This window comes from Lontra canadensis, unplaced genomic scaffold, assembly GCF_010015895.1.
Source record: "Lontra canadensis isolate GAN:19392208 unplaced genomic scaffold, GSC_riverotter_1.0 scaffold3, whole genome shotgun sequence".
Lineage (NCBI taxonomy): Eukaryota > Metazoa > Chordata > Mammalia > Carnivora > Mustelidae > Lontra > Lontra canadensis.
In genome coordinates this window covers 41,284,354-41,304,701 of record NW_022630997.1, presented here as the reverse complement: position 1 = coordinate 41,304,701, position 20,348 = coordinate 41,284,354, and the positions used below count along the sequence as shown (strand labels likewise).

The window sequence follows — 20,348 nt, the reverse complement described above, 5'->3', positions numbered from 1 at the left end:
ACTTGTATACTGTCTATGCTCACGAGAATGTAGGTCCCATGAGAGCAGGGTTTTTGTCTGTCCTATTCACATCTATATTCCCAGTCTCTGAGTGCCTGACACATGATAAGCTCTTAAAAAGCATTTGTTGAATAAAGTAGCTGAATCAAAACCAGACTAAAACCATGGGTCTTTTGAGTCCTAATCCAGTGTTCTTCTAACCATTCTATTTATCCTGCCTTTCATGAAAGCACTTACACCTTTGGAGCTACAATAGGAATTGATGTTCAGAATAATGACATTAACATGTGCTGTACGTTTCTCTATTATCAAAGAAAAATTTCATTCAGTTCAATAAACTAATTAAAGCAGGGATGTCATGGTATGTTATTATATTAATACATTTAGAAAGATTTCTAACTAAAAAGACTTTCTGCTTTTTCTTTAGTTAACCAGAAAATTAAATTAACCCAGAGCTCTTCATTCCCCAAAAGTCCTTGTTAATTAGGATTGTTCTATAAATCTCTATTATTAGTAAAATTTGTCATCTGTTTCATTACCCTGTTTATTAGGGCAGTCTGAGCAGGGTGTCTTTGCTCATATCCTGGTATGTGTATCCTAATGAAAAGAAAAACATTTCCTGGATTCTCACTTTTTTCCTATTCTTTGACACAGGCATATTTCATGCTCTTTGTATAATAGTTTGGTTTTCTTATGTCAGGTCCCTATAAAACTAGGAATGAAATAATTGACTTGGCTTTTAAGTAAAATAATTAAATTTAAGGTCTACTTAAAAACATTAGTGCTTTGGAATGTTGTGTGTAATAACAGAAGACTGAAAACAACAGCCTAGAAGTCCATCAATAAAAATGCAGACATTCTCTGCTTACCGACACAGAAAGATTTCCAAGTGAAAAAACATGGTCCAGAGCAGCCCACATAGAAAGATACCTTTTTGTTTAAGAATAAAAAAAAGATGGAGCGCCTGGATAGCTCAGTCAGTTAAGCCTCGACTCTTGGTTTGACTGATGGTTTCGGCTCTGGTCATGATCTTGCAGTTGTGGCATTGAGCCCCACATCCAGCTCTGCACTCAGCACAGAGTCTACTTCAGATTCTCTCTCCCATCTCCCTTCCACTCACTCACTGTCTCTCTCTCTTAAATAAATAAAATCTTTTGAAAAAGAAAAAAGAAAAATGTGTTTACTTGTATATGCAAGAGAAATCCTAGAAAGTTATACAGAAAAGCGGTAACAGTGATAATCAGGTTGGAAAGCAGTAGGATTAGAAACTGGATGAATAGGAGATAAGAAGTGAGAAAGACTTTTTTTATGCAATACTTTTTAATAAATTTGTATTTTTTAGCTGTATGTATGCATTACCTATTCAAAAGGTTAAATTAAAAACAAACACAACTAAAAGTAATATTTGATTCTGGACTGGATTGTGTAGTGGGTGGAAAAAACTATGAAAGACACTAGGACAATTAATAAAATTGGAATATGGGCTGCTTGGGTGGCTCAGTTGGTTAAGCAACTGCCTTCCGGCTCAGGACATGATCCCAGAGTCCCGGGATCGAGTCCTACATCAGGCTCCCAGCTCCATGGGGAGTCTGCTTCTCCCTCTGACCTTCTCCCCTCTCATTCTCTTTCTCACTCTCTCTTTCTCAAATAAATAAATCAAATCTTTAAAAATAAATAAATAAAATAAAATTGGAATATGGAATATAGATTAGATAAAATAACAATATTAAGTTTTTGGGTTTTTTTAATTTTTAAGATTTTTATTTATTTATTTGACAGAGATCACAAGTAGGCAGAGAGGCAGGCAGAGAGAGAGGAGGAAACAGGCTCCCCGCCGAGCAGAGAGCCCAATGCGGGCGGGGCTCGATCCCAGGAACCTGGGATCATGACCTGAGCCAAAGGCAGAGGCTTTAACCCACTGAGCCACCCAGGCGCCCCAACAATATTAAGTTTTTAAATTTATCAACTGTATCGTGGTTACCTAAAAGATGATCCTTATTCTTAGAAATATACACTGAATTATTAAGAAGTAAAGGGAATGATATAACCAACTTACGCTTATATGGCCTAAAAGAATAAATAATAATATGCACATATATATGGAAAGATTGATGTAAAAAATTTTGGCAAAATGTTAAAAAACTGGTAAATCCAGATAAATGTTACATGGGAATTCTCTATATTTTTCATCAAACTTTTCTGTTAGTTTAAAATTAATTCCAAATAAAAGGTTAAAAAAAAAACAAGCAAACAAAAACATTAATACTCTGGAAAATACCTCATTATAAGAAATGGCCAAAGTAGAGGAGCCTCTTTTAAGAAATCTCAAGAGTTCTATTTCTTACCTAGTCATACTTCTCACTTTGTGGTGAAGATTTTGCCATCACTTTTCTGTCTTTTCCAAGCCTAGTGATGCTCAATCAGAGGCAGGGGCAGACATGGTGACTATAGTCTACCTTGAGGTTGAAAATACCTCATCCTGCTATCCATCTTTCCTACACTTTAGAGGTGACGTCAAAAAAAAAAAAAAAAAGCAGTGACAAAACATGGCATTTTAACATATCTTGAACAAAGTTTCTCAGGATATTAATTATCATGGGGTCATAGGTATACAATGCTAAAATATATAATTAATTTAGTAGCGGTAAGGCTACAGAAGCATTTAATCTAGTTGTTTGGCATTGAGTGACTGAATTTTTTTTACAGTTTTTTCAGTTAGATATTGTATGGACTTGCTATTTTTCCGTAATTGACCTAACATTACACGCATGTGAGGATGTTTGACTCTACACAGACTGCCCTTCTAAGTTACGTAGTGAAACTTACATCATAGTAAAGTGAAAAGTAAATTATTTGTTTATATAAACTGTCCAGGGAATGTTTGATTTTTATTATTTTGTATTTTAAGTAAGCTAAATCTCATTGTTCTTGATGAAGGTGCCCTGCGGATCTTATCTAATCAACGATACCAAGCAACTCTGGTATCAACGGAATTGTTATTTTTTATTTCCTGTCTGCTTAAGGAAGCTCGTGATTTTGTGGTTTTATAGAAATCTGGAAAATATGAATAATAAGTATTACCAATCCTTTTCCTTCTCACTTTACAAAAAGTTTGGAAAGATTTGAGAAACAATAGTTCTGACTTACCTTTTTTTTTGTTTTAAGATATAAAAAATCATTTAGGGTTCCTGGCTGCTCAGTCAGTACAGCCTGCGACTTGTCCCTCCGGGTTGTGAGTACAAGCCCCACACTGAGTGTAGAGATTACTTAAAAATAAAATCTTTAACAATGAGGGGCGCCTGGGTGGCTCAGTGAGTTAAATCCTCTGCCTTCAGCTCAGGTCATGATCCCTTTGTCCTGGGATTGAGCCCCACATCGGAGCTCTGCTCAGGAGGGAGCCTGCTTCCCTCCCTCCCTCTGCCTGCCTCTCTGCCTACTTGTGATCTCTGTCTGTCAAATAAATAAATAAAATCTTAAAAAAAAAAAAAACTTTAACAACGAAAAAAAGATCATAAGGTATAAAAAAATCACTAATTCTTTTTATTAGTAATTCCATATAGTATTAGTAATATTCCCCACATTATACACTTTTCAGAAACTTTTTATCTGAGTATCATTGACACACAGTGTTACATTAGTTTCAGGTGTACAACAGAGTGATTCCACGGCTCTGTATTATGCTATGCTCACCACAAATGTAGCTGCCATCTGTCACCATACAACACTATTCCAGTACCATGGACTATTTTCATAATAGCCAAGATATGAAAGCAACCCAAGGGTCCACTTATAGATGAATGGATAAAGAAGACATGGTGTGTGTGTGTGTGTGTGCGTGTGTGTGTATGTGTGTGTGTAATGGAATATTAAGGAACCATAAAAAGAATGAGATTTTGGCTATTTGCAACACCATAGATGGACCTAGAGGGTATTGTGCTAAGTGAAAGAAGTCAGAGAAAGAAAGAGAAATACCATATGATTTCACTTACATGTGGAATCTGAAAACAAAACAAATGAATAAAAAAACAAAAAGTGGAATCAGACTTACAAATACAGGGAACAATCTGATGGTTGCCAGAGGGGAAGTGAGATAGGGGGATTAGCAAAATGGGTGAAAGGGAATAGGACATAAAGACTTTCAGTTATGGAATGAATAAATCACCAGAATAAAAGGTTCTAACTTATCTTAAACTCTTATTTAGAATCATTTGATCAGAATGTCATTTTTCTACAACTAAGCTATTTTTGCTACTTCTTCCCACAGCTACTCCAGGCCCATTTCACACCTAAGAAAATGAGGTCCAAGTGAGTGTTCTGGGCCTCATTGGCTAAATAAGATTCATGCCTATGAGTGTATCTTAAGATTTAGTGAGGTATTTCATCTGTTCATATAATAAATTGTCTAGAAGGCTGTGGGATAGGTCATGCTAGTGAAATTAGTTGTGTGGGTTTGTGTGTGGGTTTTTTTTTTTTTTTTAAGATTTACTTATTTGAGAGAGAGAGAGCATGGGGGAGGGGAGGAGAAAAAGAAACTCAAACAGACTCCATGTTGAGAGCAGAGATAGACAATGTGGGGCTGGATCTCACAATCCAAGATCATGACCTGAGCCGAAATCAGGAGTCAGATGCTTAACTGGCTGAACCACCCAGGAGCCCCATGTGGGGGTTTTTAAATAGCTCTATAAATTAACTTAGTCTTTTCATTTCAAAAAAAAATCAGAAGTTCCAGGGCGCCTGGGTGGCTCAGTGGGTTAAGCCTCTGCCTTCGGCTCAGGTCATGATCTTAGGGTCCTGGGATCCAGCCCCTCATTGTGTTCTCTGCTTCAGTGGGGAGCCTGCTTCCCCCTCTCTCTCTCTGCCTGCCTCTTTGCCTCCTTGCGATCTATGTCAAATAAATGAATAAAGTCTTAAAAAAAAAAAGTTCCAGCAATGTAACTGAACTTAAATATTGCTGAATATTATTTAATCCTTCAATAATTTAGAACACATTTCAGGATCTTGCAAACTTTCAGGGTCATTATTTTGAAAGGAGCTCTCATAATATAACTCTAGATACAGAAGATAATAGAGACTGGACTGTATCCATACCAATTCATGACAGCTCTCATATAGTCTTGAAATTCTTATATATTTATTTGCATTAGTAAATTGAAAAGATGTCCACAATAGCCAAAATGTGGAAGGAACACTGAGATGCCCTTCAACAGATAAATGGGTAAAGATGATGTTGTTCATGTATACAATTGGAATATTACTCAGCCATCAGAAGGGATGAATATGTACCATTTACATCGATATGGATGGAACTGGAGGGGATTATGCTGAGTGAAATAACTCAAGCAGAGAAAGACAATTATCTTAAGGTTTCACCCATATATGGAACACAAGGAATAGCATGGAGGACCACAGTGGAAGGAGGGAAAACTGAATGGGAAGAAATTAGGGAGACAAACCATGAGAGACTTTGGACTTTGCGAACCAAACGGGGGGTTACGGGGGGGGGGGGGGGGGGAGAGGGTAACCCGGTGATGGGTATTAAGGAGGGCACATGTAATGATGAGCACTGGGTATTATACACAACTAATTAATCTTTGAACACTACATCAAAAACTAATGATGTCTATATGCTGGCTAGTTGAACGTTAAAAAAAAGTAGAAAAGATAAAAATAATTTTTTTTTTTTTTAGATTTTATTTATTTATTTGACAGAGATCACAAGTAGGCAGAGAAGCAGGCAGAGAGAGAGAGGAGGAAGCAGGCTCCCCACTGAGCAGAGAGCCCGATGCGGGGCTCGATTCTGGGACCATGACCTGAGCCGAAGGCAGAGGCTTTAACCCACTGAGCACCCAGGCGCCCCAATAATTCTTTATATTACAAGAAATTGAACTTTTGTGTCACCTAAGGATAAAGCATCTCAAGAATATACACGTATATCCAGAAAACTGCATTCATTTAGAATTTGTAGTAGTTTCGACCAAGAAGTGATGATTCTCAAGAACAAAGTTCAAACTAATCTCTTCCATTTTGAATTAGGTTCTATTCATGAATAAAGATTTACCCCACAAAAAAATCCATGATTTTTTCAAACTAAGAACTCAAGGAATTATATCTAATTATGGCTTACTTACCATTTGTATGTACTTATTTTTCAAATCTATAATCCAGTAATTAATCCTTAAATTAACACTTACATTACCTAAAGTGTTTTATAGACATATTTTATTACTACATAATGTAACCCTATTATAAATGGTAAAAAGCGTCATTAACTTACCTCATTTTACTTATTTAGTGGCTGTTTGTTCTGACTTTATAGTTGTTAATTCTCTTTATAGTATGACTTGTACTTGGAAGTAATAAAATCAGATTTCTTTATAAATATTTATGATATAGTCCTTTTTCCTAAATCAGACGGTAGCCCTTTCCTAATTATTTCTAGTAAAGTCTGGTTACTTTTTTTTTTTTTTTTTTTGCCTGTGTAGCAGTGTGTACTGCATACTCCCTAGAAAATTTAATCCTGGATATTTATGCCTTAACTTCCAATTAATCAAAATCCTGCTAACTACCATGTAGGTCCTGGTGTTACAAAGTGTGGAAAGTTTGTTACTTAAGGAGTTTACTAATTTTTTAAAGATTATTTATTTATTTATTTATTTATTTGACAGAGATCACAAGTAGGCAGAGAGGCAGGCAGAGAGAGAGGGTGAAGCAGGCTCCCTGCTGAGCAGAGAACACAATGAGAGGCTGGATCCCAGGATCCTGAGATCATGACCTGAGCTGAAGGCAGAGGCTTTAATCCACTGAGCCACCCAGGTGCCCCACTTAAGGAGTTTAAATAGATGTTTCTGATATGGAGTCTTCTTAGCATCTACAGTCATATAGTCAAAAGGGATCACTAAGTGAAGAATCCTCTTCTTGAATGTCAATCTTTCCAGTAGGATTTTTTTTTTCATTATCATATCTGTGCTTATCTCTGTTGAAAGTATCCATTAGTACCAGGTAACAAAGGACAGAATATGCTCTTTGAGATTGTTAGGTTCTTTATTAAGACCCTACAGTGCTCAATATCTCCTTTTCCCTCTCTCTCGATCTTAGGTGAGACTGAAGTTTACAAGTTTTGCCCACATCTGTCCCCATGACAGATGCAAATTTGTGATTTCAGAAGTTCCAGCCACCGATAAAAAGCACTGTCCAATCTTTTGCAGATGGCTAAATTTCATCACAGATAACTCCATTCCACTGTCATGTGCCAAGCTTAAAGGACTTGTATTAGGTTACTTTATAGTCAGAACAACCGCCCTGGTCCAGACTGCTATAAGACAAGAACCCATTGAACTGTCCCTTTTGTTCTAAATGGCTTTCCCTCTTCCTAGTTGACAGATAGTTTAAAGGAAATAGCGACTCCTTTGTAAAAAGTAACTGGATTCAGTTTTTTGTAATAAGCCAAGTAAAATCAGTAATTCTTAACATTGGCATAAAGAATTATAACAGAATAGTAGTTATGTTTTTATTATGCCATTGTGATTTTCTGTAGAGAAACACCCAAGACTTGTTATTTATATATTTTAAATTTACAGCTCTTTAACTGTATCCAAGATTTCACTGCCAAGAATGCAGTCAGGCTGGAAGCTTTATTAGAGTTCCTGTCCTTACAAACACTTTCTTTGCCTCATAGTTTCTGTTCAAGTATTTATACTGTCCAAAAATGTACTGCTGTGGTTTACAGTCATTCCCACAATATGTGATCTTTCTAGGTATAAACTCTAACAAAACATATACAGTATCTGTGTGCTGAAAATTACCCCAAAAAAGCATTGTTTACAGATGACTTTGCACCCTAATTCCCAAGTACTCATGTACAGAGTATGGAACTCATGCTATTTCTCTCTTTGAATGATGAATGACGAAGGAGCTTCAGACTTTACTAGGTGAGTTTCTGTATTGAGTGTTACAAAGAGACGTCAGTCTGCCTTTCTTTGGCTCTACTTGCAGAAAGTGAAGTCACCGCTTTTGCTGTCTTGGTTCAAGACCAGAAAGAAATTGTTGATACCAATGGAGCTGGAGATGCATTTGTGGGAGGTAAGGATTCATTTATTTTATACTTATAAGTTAAACATTTCCTTTAACCCTTGCCTCTACTACATAGCCAAGATTTATGAATTTAATAATTTCATCTTTTAAATAATTAACTCCTAATGTTGTTTCCATATGCTGCTATTGCTATATTATGAAGATATTTTACTATGGGAAAAATACTTATTTGGGGCTCAAAGATAATTTGCAGTTGTGCTGTACCCCAGTCATTTTCACAAGTTTAGTTGTGTCTACGAGAATATTGCATAAACAAGCTATATCAAGTACAGTATATAGTATATTCTTGGGCCTTCAGGCTTAAATGTGAACACATTGTTGTTCTTTAAAAGAAGTTGTGGTGAATATTAACTAAGGATAATGTCTTCAGATTATATCAGTTGATTAAAACATCTGTTTCCAATGCAATAGTTAAGTGTTCATAAATGTACTAGGAAGGGTTATATTTTTTTCTGGTCCAGGGTTAGTAAAAAATGGCACAATTTGTAAGAACTAAGTCATTTTTAGAACAAGTACTCTAAGATGAAGACAGTTGGAAGATTCTTGGCTTGATGAATCAGATTGATCTAAAATCTGGTTCAAAAGTTCTTTTAATATGTCTAAACCACTTCTAGTTAAGTATAGTTAAGCTAGATAGTGGTCCCTAGAAAGCTTTAGATTCCCAAATGATAATCCAGAAGAGTCCCTCTTGATCTCTCTTTATTTCTTACAACATTGAGCTGAACAAGGAACAAAGGCAAATAGAATTGACTATTGATTATCCTCCTTTCCTTGGAAGATAATTTGAATCATGGGAAATTTAAATTATATGATAGTTTTAACATAGTATTGTTTCAAATATAGATACTCATTTGTCTTAAGGATCTTTTTCACCAACAGAACTTTCTCCTATTTCCTTCTTTGAAACTTCATGCCTACTCTTCAATGAGCTATTAACCAGTAGACTCATAGCATGTCTCATGCCCTATTCTTTGGAAAGAGTACATACCACAGATAACATTCTACTTTACTGTCATGCTTGTATCTTTTGTGTCTTTGTTCTAAAAGGCCTCCTCATCGATTAGAATGTTTTCCAGCTATTTTTCCTAAGCTGTATTTCTTCAGACCTATAAATCCATGTAGGCTAAAAATATCTTATCCAGAATTGGACTAAATTCTGTAATACATTAAGGAAACACTATGGATTTCTTTTTTTTTTTTCCCCTCCCAGCCCCTACACTCTGGATTTCTTGTGTAAAATTGATTAAATCAGGAATCTCAGTACCTAACCTTTAAACTTACCACTTGTGTGTGCATTATTTAAGTACTTCAAATATTTAAAACTGTAAACATTCTGTTGTTTTTTTTTTAATGTTTAGTAGGGTATATTGTGAAGCGATCATAAATACGATGGTGACCTAATTAGTCATGACCTGGATCCTGGGCTACCTAGCCCTGTAAAAACAGATTCCTTTACAAACAGCTAACTACTTATAATGTTCCCAATACTAGGTAAGAATGTATGGACTTTCTGAGGAAGAGAGAAGTCATTCTGAGGTACTGAAGTGGAATAGCTAGCTACCCATTTATATTGTGGTGAGGATAATAAATGAACTACCTCACCAAAGCACTTGGGCTCTCTGTTATAGGATTTTCAGCCTCTTTTTTATCTCACTCTATCTGCCTATGTATTTATTGTCTGGGTACAGTGAAGTAAGTAGCAAGGGAAGAGTATGGAACAGGGAGCCACATGCTTTTTTTTTTTTTTTTTTTAAGGGCCAGATAGTGAATATTTTAGGTTTGCAACTGCTGTACAAGCTGTATTGCATATTATTCTTGTTTTGTTTGTTTGTGTGCTTGCTTGCTATTGGTTTAGGTTAAACATAAAAACCTTTTGTAACTCTCCAGTTATACAGAAACAGGCCACAGGCTGGATTTGGCCCTCAGGCTCTAATTTGTCAACCCCTTGTGTAATATGTTGGCAGCTTCCTCACTTAATTCACTTTCATCATACCTTGGATCCAAACACTAGGTTTTACTACATGCTGTTGAAATCACTGTAGAGAAAGTGGAAGGCAGGCTGACAGTAGGCAGGGCTTTACTGGTAGCCATTTTTCTCACTTTAACCCTACTCTGATCAGTTTCCAGGATAATCAGATCCTGAAAGACTGAGTCATGCCATGACATGAACACTCTAATGTCATTTTAGCGTTGAAATATTGGCATGTTTAGCGCATTCTGTGTAAGTCAAGCTATACAGTATAGCAGTAGAGAACATGTATATAGCACTTATTAGCCAGTAAGCATCTTCAGCATTTTACATATAGTAACTCATTTAATATTCATAAAAGCTTACTGAAGTAGGGCTTTTTTTTTTTAAGATTTATTTATTTCTTTGAGAGAGAGTAAGCATGTGTGCACGAGCAGGGGAGAGGGGCAGACGGAGAGGGAGAGAAGCTGACTCCACAAACTCCAAGCCCAAAGCAGGGCTCAATGTCATGACCCTGAGATCACGACCTGAGTTGAAATCAAGAGTTAGGACTCAACCGACTGAGCCACCCAGAAGACCCTATAGTAGGCTATTAATAACCCCATTTTACTGATGAGACAACTGAGACACAGAGGGATTAGGTAACTTCCACTAAGTCTCATAGCTAGAGAGTAGCGGAGCCAAGATTCAATCCAGGCAATCTGGCTTCAGAGTCAGTGCTCTTACTGCACTGTATTGCTTCCCTAAACTTACAGGGCAATCTCATCATTAGGACAGAGAGCCACAGACCAGCCTTACTAACAAAAGCTGGGTTTTGCCAAAGAGAATCTATCTGTTATCTGAATAGATGATTTCATGTAATGAACAGGAGCTTTTGTTATCTGATAGGATTCTGAGGACTCTAGGGTAAGACTGTTGCAGAAAAAAAAAAGGGAAAGGGAAAATAATCGAAGGACTATAGTCCCCGGTGAGTTTGAACCAGGAGCTTTTTTGCTAAGCAGTAGAATTGATTTCATTACAGAGATACAGAAAGACAGATCATAAACTTGCTGGGTCAGCATGGAATCTAAATACAAGGAGCAGTATGAATCAACCGTTTAATAGCACCAGGCTAATGCATCCCATCTTACAATAGAGATGGTTTTATCAGTTGGAAGTACTAAAAAAATTCATTGGTTAAAAACCCCTACTTCCATCTCTATACTAGGGAAGAAAGCCTTTCTACTAGGATTGGAAATACTCCAGCTATTGAAACATACTTCTCTACCTTGAACATGAATGAAGAGGCAATGGCAACTCTTGCATTTATTATGTAGTTTCTTTTTCTTTGGTCTATTTTATTGCCTGCTTAACATATCTCCTTTCCGATTGACACATTCTATCTTTAGATAATCTATTCCTCCTATTACTTTTTAAGTTTTGCTGGCTTAAGAATATTTCTGTCTTTTGTGACTTTGCGTAACTGTATTCCAGTCCCAGTTTCAAGTTCTTGGGTAAAGCATCACTTCATCTACCATGTGCTAATTACATATCCTAGTATCAGAGTGCCATGTGTTCTTATTAGCCACATAAGAGATATATGACTATAGTACATCATAGATTTTCATGTATAATTTTAAAATGAGTAACCCACATGTACATAAACTAAATTCATAGTTCCATCTCAGGGGTTCAGTGACAGTGACAATTCCCTCTAGCCTCTACAAGCATGCCTTCTTGTTCTATTTGGAGATCTTAAGCACTCTGTAACATTTGCCCTTTATTTGTCCGTAGCCAGGCCTGATGGAGCTACCCTTTTCACATACTCCCTCAAAAGCCCAAGTGCTACGATTGTACCCTTGGAAATGGAGACAATTCTGTAATCTCTAAGTGTGATTTCCTAATTTCCCAGGTCAGGAGAAAATTTCTTCCTGTTGTCCTGCTGTGCTTTGTCACAGCAGGTCTGCCTTTTCATTTGGAACCCTCTTTGTCACTGCCATAGTAACAAATGGAAACATTGAGAACATTTTGTGACAGGCACTGTCATTGTTCCTGGTGAAATCTCTTCCCCTGTGTCTTCCCAGTAAATGAAACTGAGAAGAAAAATCATAACAAATAACATGAAAGAGGACCTAATCAATATGTTCCCAGTGGGCTGTCAATACCAGCCTGTGTTAATCTAATATGATTTAGTTGTATGTTTTATGGCAGCTGTAGGAATATGGACTAGACCTACAAATCATATTTAGACTAAAAGTGAGTACGCCTTTGACAGATTATACCCAAGCACATATATATAGCTCTCAGATAAAAGACTGAAGACCTCACCCAAAGACCAACATTCTTAGGATTAAAAAAGCTTCGTTAAATGTGGTTAAGAGCCATATATAGCTTAGAACAGTTTCTTTTGAATGACAGTAAAGTAACTGTGCTACCGCTAATACTTTTTCAGTTTCTCATGACAGGTTTAGCAGGGAAAATGTAATACCCTAAAAGATAATACCTACAGCATACACATGACTATTAAAGCCACTTAGCAATCCCGATGTAAATAATTATCTTAGTTCCCATCTAATAAAAAGAAGCATTAATTTTACTTTCTAATTCATTTTCAAAACATTATGGTTAAGGAAAAAAGACTTAAGTTTCTAAAACAAGGATGCTATTTCCTTCTCTTATAGCATATGGCTATACTGCAGAGAGTCATGGGGATTCTCTAAATTATCTTTGTATTTTCTAGTCTCACCTTGTTTTTTTGTTTGTTCCCAAACACGTGTAGCTTACTCTCCCATTCTTCTTAACTGCTGCTAAATTGTGCTCTGCAAAGATGTGGTGCAGAAATCTTGTGATGTTTTTCAGCACCACCTCTCTTCTTAGCTGTCCAACTCAGAAAACTAGAAAATAACTTAAATATGTTCTTTCTCACACTAATTCACTCAAAAATCAGAACTTTCATAGGACCTCTGTGCAGAGAATTTATCTAATGGTAACCAAGATGAGAACGGGATACTCCTACCCACATCCGTACCTAAGGAAACAATAATACTTTTCCTTGTATCTTAACAATAATACCTGTTCCTGTCTTAAGTAGGATATCTTTGGTATTTTATTCTTAAGCAGCAATTTTCCTTAAAACTATCAAATGAGGTATGAAATTGACTTCATCATTAGGAATATGAAATTCATTAAAGACAGCAGCTCAAGTTCATGGAAGTGGAGGGAAGATTCACACCTTGCACACTCATAGAACACTTCATGACAGGCTATTCTAGTGTTAACCTCCAAATATTTAGAAAAGCTGATGTGGGATCAGGAATAAATTTCAAGAACATTGCCTAAGATTATTTAAGCCTTTGTTGGTTAAAAGAGGTAATGATGCTTCTCAAGCCATGACAAAAAAGAGAAGTAACTTTAGTTCAAATGGAATACTGGATGATTTTAAGTTGTAAAGTCTGGAATCTCTCACAAACATGAGTGTTTCCTCAAAGATTTAGTATCCTGGATGACCTCCACCTAGAGGCAATTATAAATAGATAATGGAATTCAAAGGACTTTGTCTTCTGGAGGTTTGGATAAGACAAAGATAGTTTGAGCCATGTAGACTATCAGAACCTGAAGCTCAAATATGAGCCTAAGTTTCCTATATTTGAAGATTACTAAGAATGTTTATTCCAAGAAAACAATATTGATTTTATAAGATTATATTTAGTGGCAGAGAACCAGAGGAAATATCATAAGCAAAGTTAATTTTCTTAGAATTGTGATGTGGTAAAATATATGTGTATCAGTTTTCCTGGTCTAGAATATTTGTGCGTCAGATGGAACTAACTTAAATTCATTAGTGGCCCCAGCTGCTATTACATGGATTTGGTCAATTTTACCTACCCTATCTGTCTGATTCATATAACATGTATTAGTGGTATACATAAACAAACTACCCCCAAAACTTTGTGACCCAAAACAGCAACCATTTACTTAGCTTCACAAATCTGTTGATTGGCAACTGGGCCTAGGCTCAGCTGGACTGTTCCACTAGTCTCAGAGGTACAAGAGATTAAGTATGTCTAAAATCACAGTGAAAACCTGGTTTCAAACTCGAAGTTTGACCCCAGAGTTCTTACCTCTAGTTTGTTATACTCTGCTCTATTAGTATATCATCTTATCTTCCCCTCCAAGGGAGGAAAAATTAGCAAAATGATTTTCTCAACAGTCATCTATAGACTGATGCCTGTCTATGACCCAACAGATTCTATCAGCCAATACCAAGATGAAAGAAGGTAGGAGCAATATACTAAGTTTTCATGAAGCTAAATGTATTCAGTTTTAAATCCTGTCTCATTTATGTTTGAATTTGGCACAATATTTCATTTATCAGCTTTGTAATTAACAAAATCAAAATAAATAAAATCATGTTCATAGTGCTGATGCATACCCTAGCTAACCCAGGGACCTAACAGAAGTCTTAGTTGTGGTAAATAAGTCATTAGAAACAACTTGCCAAACTTCTTATATGAAAATGTATATAAAACATAACCTCTGATATTATAAAGCTATTTAATATCAGTAGGTCTGAATAAAACAAAAATTAGCTACACAATTACTAAATTTACAACTATTCTCACTTCAGATATATGAATTCCCAAGTCTGTGGTATGAACACAGGCTCTTAATTTATTTTTCATTTAATTATGCAGATAACATTGATATTTTATAGAGATGAGATGAGATATGTTTATTTTATTTCTAGTCCATGAAATAGATGGCAAATTAAAAACCAGTTTCTTTCATCAAACGCTCTTAAAATTTTAGAACCACCCAGCTTTGAGGAATTGTCAGTTGATCAAATAACAGTTTTTCAGTTGAGTCAAATAATAACAATATTAGTTATCTTGCTTATGAATTAAGGCATAAATAAACACACATAAATAAGCTTGCTATCATCTCCTTATTCTAGCATCTATGACCTTGTCCTGATGAGTCCTTTTGCTTTTAACTATATTACTTAATATGTTAGTGCTGAAAAGGAATATATTTTTTTAAGATTTTATTTATTTACTTGTCAGAGAGAAAGAGAGAGCATAAGCAGTGGGGAATGGCAGGCAGAGGGAGAAACAGGCTCCCTGTCAAGCAAGGAACCCAGTGCGGGGCTCGATCTCAGGACCCGGCAGGCAGGAATCACCACTGAGCCAGGGATCAACACCTGACCCAAAGTCAGACAGTTAACTGACTGAGTCACCCAGACATCTCTGGAAGGGAATATTTTTAAAAATTACATTTTCTGGTTTTCAGGTTTTTAAACAGTTTTTAGTCATGAAACTATGGTTCAAATGAGGTCTTATCTGAATCAGAATGAAATGAGATTAAACAAATCCTCATTTGGCCTCATCTACATTTTATTTGGTGACTCATAAAATAACTCCCTGGAATAGGCAATGTTGAGTATGAAAACCATGATCTGTTCAGCAGTCCCCATTTGATGGATGAGGAAAGTGAGTCCCAAAGAAAGGGAGTTAATTGCAAATATGCAATACTAGGAGCCAGATCTCCTGACTCATTAATTCATGGTCCAGTAATTATACATGTTAATAACCCAAATGAGGATGTGTCTGTTAAGCAATCTATTATATAGTCTTCCTGGAAATACATAGGTCAAGAGTCAATATCCCAAATGGGTAGAAGCCTTTGATGTACTTTTTCTTGGCATGTGGGTATCCAAGATGTTTGACTTCATTTATAAACAGAAGCATATGCTATACTTTTATTTTGGGAAGCACATCAAGAGATCACACTTTAGGTTGAAAATTCAAATTCTAACCTGATCTTGTACATTTCTGTTTCATGAGGAGGAATGATCTTTAAAGCAGTATTTTGAAAGGGGTTGGGGCAGAAGGGCAACTTACGTCTATGAGTAAAATACACCGTTTCGTGGTCCTCTTTAGAGTCTTTCCTAAATTGGAGCCATTTAAAGTTTTGGGATTTGGAGGGGTTTTTTAATTCATATGCAGTATCCCATGCCATGTTAATTGAATTTGACAGATTTCCATTTTCAGTCACCAGAGAAAGGAAATAAGTTATCCTCATAGCTATAGCACTGGCCATTTTCCTATAGGTTATACCGTGCTGCTCAGTTGCTCACTTTGTGTGGGAGGATGTGTGGTGCTGAGCTATTGCAAAGGAGCCTTTGCTCTGAATTGACTTCCTGTCCATGTCAGTCACTGCACCATCTGACACCACTTGGGCTTTGGTTTTCATTATGCAAATACCTACTAAGTCAGACCTTACCCTGGCAGGCAAAGTAGCTTTTTAAGTTACTTCAAAATGTTGAAGTTTACATTTGTTGACTTTCTTTTTCCAGAAGAATCTGGGTTTTCTATCATATGGGTCATAACTTGTTACTTGAGTTCATGACTAGTTGGTAGTCAACATGAAGTCAAGCCATAACAAAACAAAATTTTACTAACAACACCACATAGAAAATGAAAGAAAAAGAGTTTACATGTAGAGCACTTTTCCACTAGGGGAAACCACTTCTTTGTCACATCTGGGTAGGCTAAGCTAGCCAAACTGAAGTGGGAATTTTCTGCCAGATGTTAGTCCTTTGAGCAACCTGTGCACATCTAAAAGAGGGTATACAAGTTCTTGTAGGGCTATTGGCACTCTGGAAGCTAGCTCCTAAGAGGTAACAGGGCTATCGGCACTCTGGAAGCTAGCTCCTAAAAGGTAACAGACATTTTTATGTACTATGGCTAGTCAGGAGGTTGTGTGGCCTGTCTGAAGCTAACACTGGTCTTGTTAAATACATAAATAAGGAAGGCCTAATTTGGAAAGTACAACATCAGGTCTCACAGATATTAAGAGTAAATACTGCATGGCAATGACCTCCCAAACATAGATGACAGACGTTTTGTTTAATTAATAAAAAGAAGGTAAGACTGGGCCACCCAGGTGCTCCAGATAACTTGAATGAGGTCATTTTTCAAAGTCACCAACGACCAAAATAAGCCTCTCAATATGAAGGAAAATAAAGACTCTGACATGGCAGGGAAAATACCAAATATTTACATCAGTTTCCTGTTCCGGATGCACATGGGAATTAGGAAGCAAAAATGTCATTCAGAAGAGTTGTGCACAAAAAGTAGAAATGCTCTTATCCAATTGAAACAAGAAACATTTTTAAGGGGGGAAAAGAAAGACTTTCCACATGATCTCACTGTTTTTGTCATCCTCTGTAAAGGAAAATATTGACATTTACCAGACTGTTTGCTCCAGCTTTCTGATCTCCTGCAGTTTATTTTTATAACAACCTTATCGATGGGCCTCTTACCCAGCTCTCTAGGTTTAACTGAGTTGAGTCGATTTGTTACCACAGCTTCAAGTAGCTGTTACAGAACAAGCAAGACATCCTAATAAAGCTGTAAATGTGTTTACTCAAACAGAGTATTGATTTAACTTGGAGAGGGAGAAACCGGTGCTTAGCACAGTGTCAGGGTGGATGAATTTCACTGCAGCTTTTCATTGTCATCTGTCATGGTTGTGAAACACTAAGTAAAGCCATCAGAGGATAATTAGAAGTACCAGAAATTTAGCCCCTAAAATCAGTTAACCGCTTGGGAGTTTTGTAGCTTAATTAGCTTTTATTAAAAATTTCCTCCAGTAATAATAGCCAAGCACTTTTAATGGTGCTTTCAGGTAGAGCAAGATTTCAAGGTTGTAACTTGTTAAATATATGAATTTAATGGGTAAAGGTTTTCCAGACTTTTTCTCAGTCTAGTAATTAGACCAACACCAGAACACAATGTAAAGGGACAGTGATCTATACTCATATCAACAGAAGAAGTATGTGATTTTTCTGCAAAATCAATTTTAAAGAAGTAGTAAAGCAATTATAAAATATTTAAAACACGTGTTGTTGTAGAAAAAATACCCTGTTAAAATCTTTATTAAAATTCAGTGTTTTTGTAGCACAACATGACCTAGACACATAAAACTGTCACTGCCACCCTTGTTCCTAAATACCATTCTTCATTAATGAAGAATCTAAAATATTCTAACTGCTATAAGTTAGTCATCATCTTAAAGATAAAAGTTGATGCACATCTGTGTAAAAGAAAAGGTCAGACTGAGGGGTTACTTACCTTCTATAGAAACTGAACTAGCTATTAAATTTGATGGAAGGTATTCATATAAACACACTACCTGCCCTCTTGCAAAGGCTAGAAAAACATCAGCGTCAAAAAAAAAAAAAAAATCACTCACCTGGGATGATGAACACAAAATTGAAAACTTATTTAAAATAAGTTTGACTATTAGATTTTTTTATAAAGGGTTTTTTTTTTTGGTTTTTTTTTTTTTTTTTTTTAGATTTTATTTATTTATTTGACAGAGAGAGAGCTCACAAGTAGACAGAGAGGCAGGCAGAGAGAGAGGAGGGGAAGCAGGCTCCCTGCTGAGCAGAGAGCCCGATGCGGGGCTCGATCCCAGGACCCTGGGATCATGACCTGAGCCGAAGGCAGAGGCTTTAACCCACTGAGCCACCCAGGTGCCCCTGACTATTAGATTTAAAATTAGTCTTCCTCTCAGCTGTAATCATTTATTCACTGCACTGTAGTAAACTTCTCATGACCTCTGGTACCTCTGTCCCAATCTGCTTAAATGACTAAGAAAAATAATGATAATCTGAGGAACAATCTCTTCTAAAATGTAGAAGCAACAGACTCTGTCAAAAAGGACAGTGAAAGATATTGGGACGGGTGCAGTTTGTTTGTTTGTTTTTTAAGATTTTATTTATTTGTCGGAGGTGGGCACTGGAGGGGGAATAGCAGGTAGAGGGAAAAGCAGGCTCCCCACTGAGCATGGAGCCCAATGTAGGGCTTTATCCCAGGACCTTGGGATCATGACCTGAGCCCAAGGCAGACACTTAACCAACTGAGCCACCCAGGCATCCCTGAGAGCTGTGGTTCTTTGCCTTTGAAATGCTACTAGTTTTAAGCCACATTCTGCCTTGAGTTAATTAAGTCTTTAAGCATGAAATAGTAGATTATGAAGTTTTGTTATAGAGAGCACCACCAGAGCTCTTTCTTTTAATTTTTCAGAAGATAGAGGAGGAAATTGGCTTCTCACAGTTGTATTTACTTATTTTTTTTATTTATTTTTTTTTAGATTTTATTTATTTGACAGAGATCACAAGTAGGTGGAGAGGCAAGCAGAGAGAGGAGGAAGCAGGTTCCCCGCTGAGCAGAGAGCCCGATGTGGGGCTCGATCCCAGGACCCTGGGACCGTGACCGGAGCCGAAGGCAGAGGCTTTAACCCACTGAGCCACCCAGGCGCCCCAGGGGCCCCTGTATTTACTTATTTATTTAAGTAAGCTCTGGGGACAACATGGGCTTGAACTCATGACCCCAAGATCCAGAGTTGCATGCTCTACCAACTGAGTCAGCCAGGCTCCCCTTCATGTTTGTATTTATATCTTTATTGTATATTAAAGTATTCAAAGACAGAAGGAAATGAAAGGATATGGACTTATTATAACATATCATCCTATTTTTTACATGGACATTTCAAAATCCTCACTATACAGCGATATATTTTGTTCTATTCAATCTTCTTAAGAATGACAACTGTGTGAGGGAGCTTGCTGGCATGGAAGGGAGGGCAAGATACAGTAGGCAGCCGTACATCAGCTTTAAGGCATTGTTTCACCTGACTCCTTTGAACAAAAGGAACAGAAATGCATTTCATTTAGCTCAGGATAATGAATTTTTTTAAGGAAACACACAAGCATTAAGGAAGACATTGTAACATAGTGATTAAGACGGTGGGTCATAAGATACAGGTTTGAGTCCTTGTTCTGCCATTAACTAGTTGTAGGACTATGGACAAGTTAGTTAACGTTTCCGAAGCCTTAGTTTCCTCATCTATAAAAATGACATTAACGAGCACCTACCTCATTTTGGTTATCATGAAAGTTAAATTACATAATGTGTGTAAAGCACCGTAAAGCCTTATTAAGTGCTGCCTGTAATAAAAGGAATCTCAAACAGGAGCCAAAACTGGACAGGTTTTCACTGAGAGCGGAGTCAAGTGGTAATTCTAGACTCAAATCAGTTCTAGAGACCTGAAGAGCAGGTATTCATGGCTCTTCACTCCTGTGCTTACACGGTAATGTTACTCAGCTGCCATTGCATGTGGGCTTCCTCTGTCTCACCATCAACTTGCTGGTCTTTCTTTGCTTTCCCCTAGCTAACACTAAGTTAGCTTAGTTTTGGTGCAGTGCATAAGTAGGACACTGGCAGCACCGTAATTATTTGCT

At 36.8% G+C, this 20,348-nt stretch overlaps 1 protein-coding gene across 3 annotated transcripts in view; it reads left to right on the top strand.

Annotated features, from left to right (window-relative positions):
- The window catches only part of ADK (adenosine kinase), a 517,994-nt gene that overhangs the window by 478,323 nt on the left and 19,323 nt on the right, over nucleotides 1–20,348 (top strand). For all 3 annotated transcript variants that reach the window (XM_032839711.1, XM_032839713.1, XM_032839712.1), the window contains one exon: nucleotides 7,993–8,079. In XM_032839711.1, coding sequence (XP_032695602.1) covers nucleotides 7,993–8,079 — 87 coding nt within the window. The remainder of the gene's footprint in view (nucleotides 1–7,992; nucleotides 8,080–20,348) is intronic.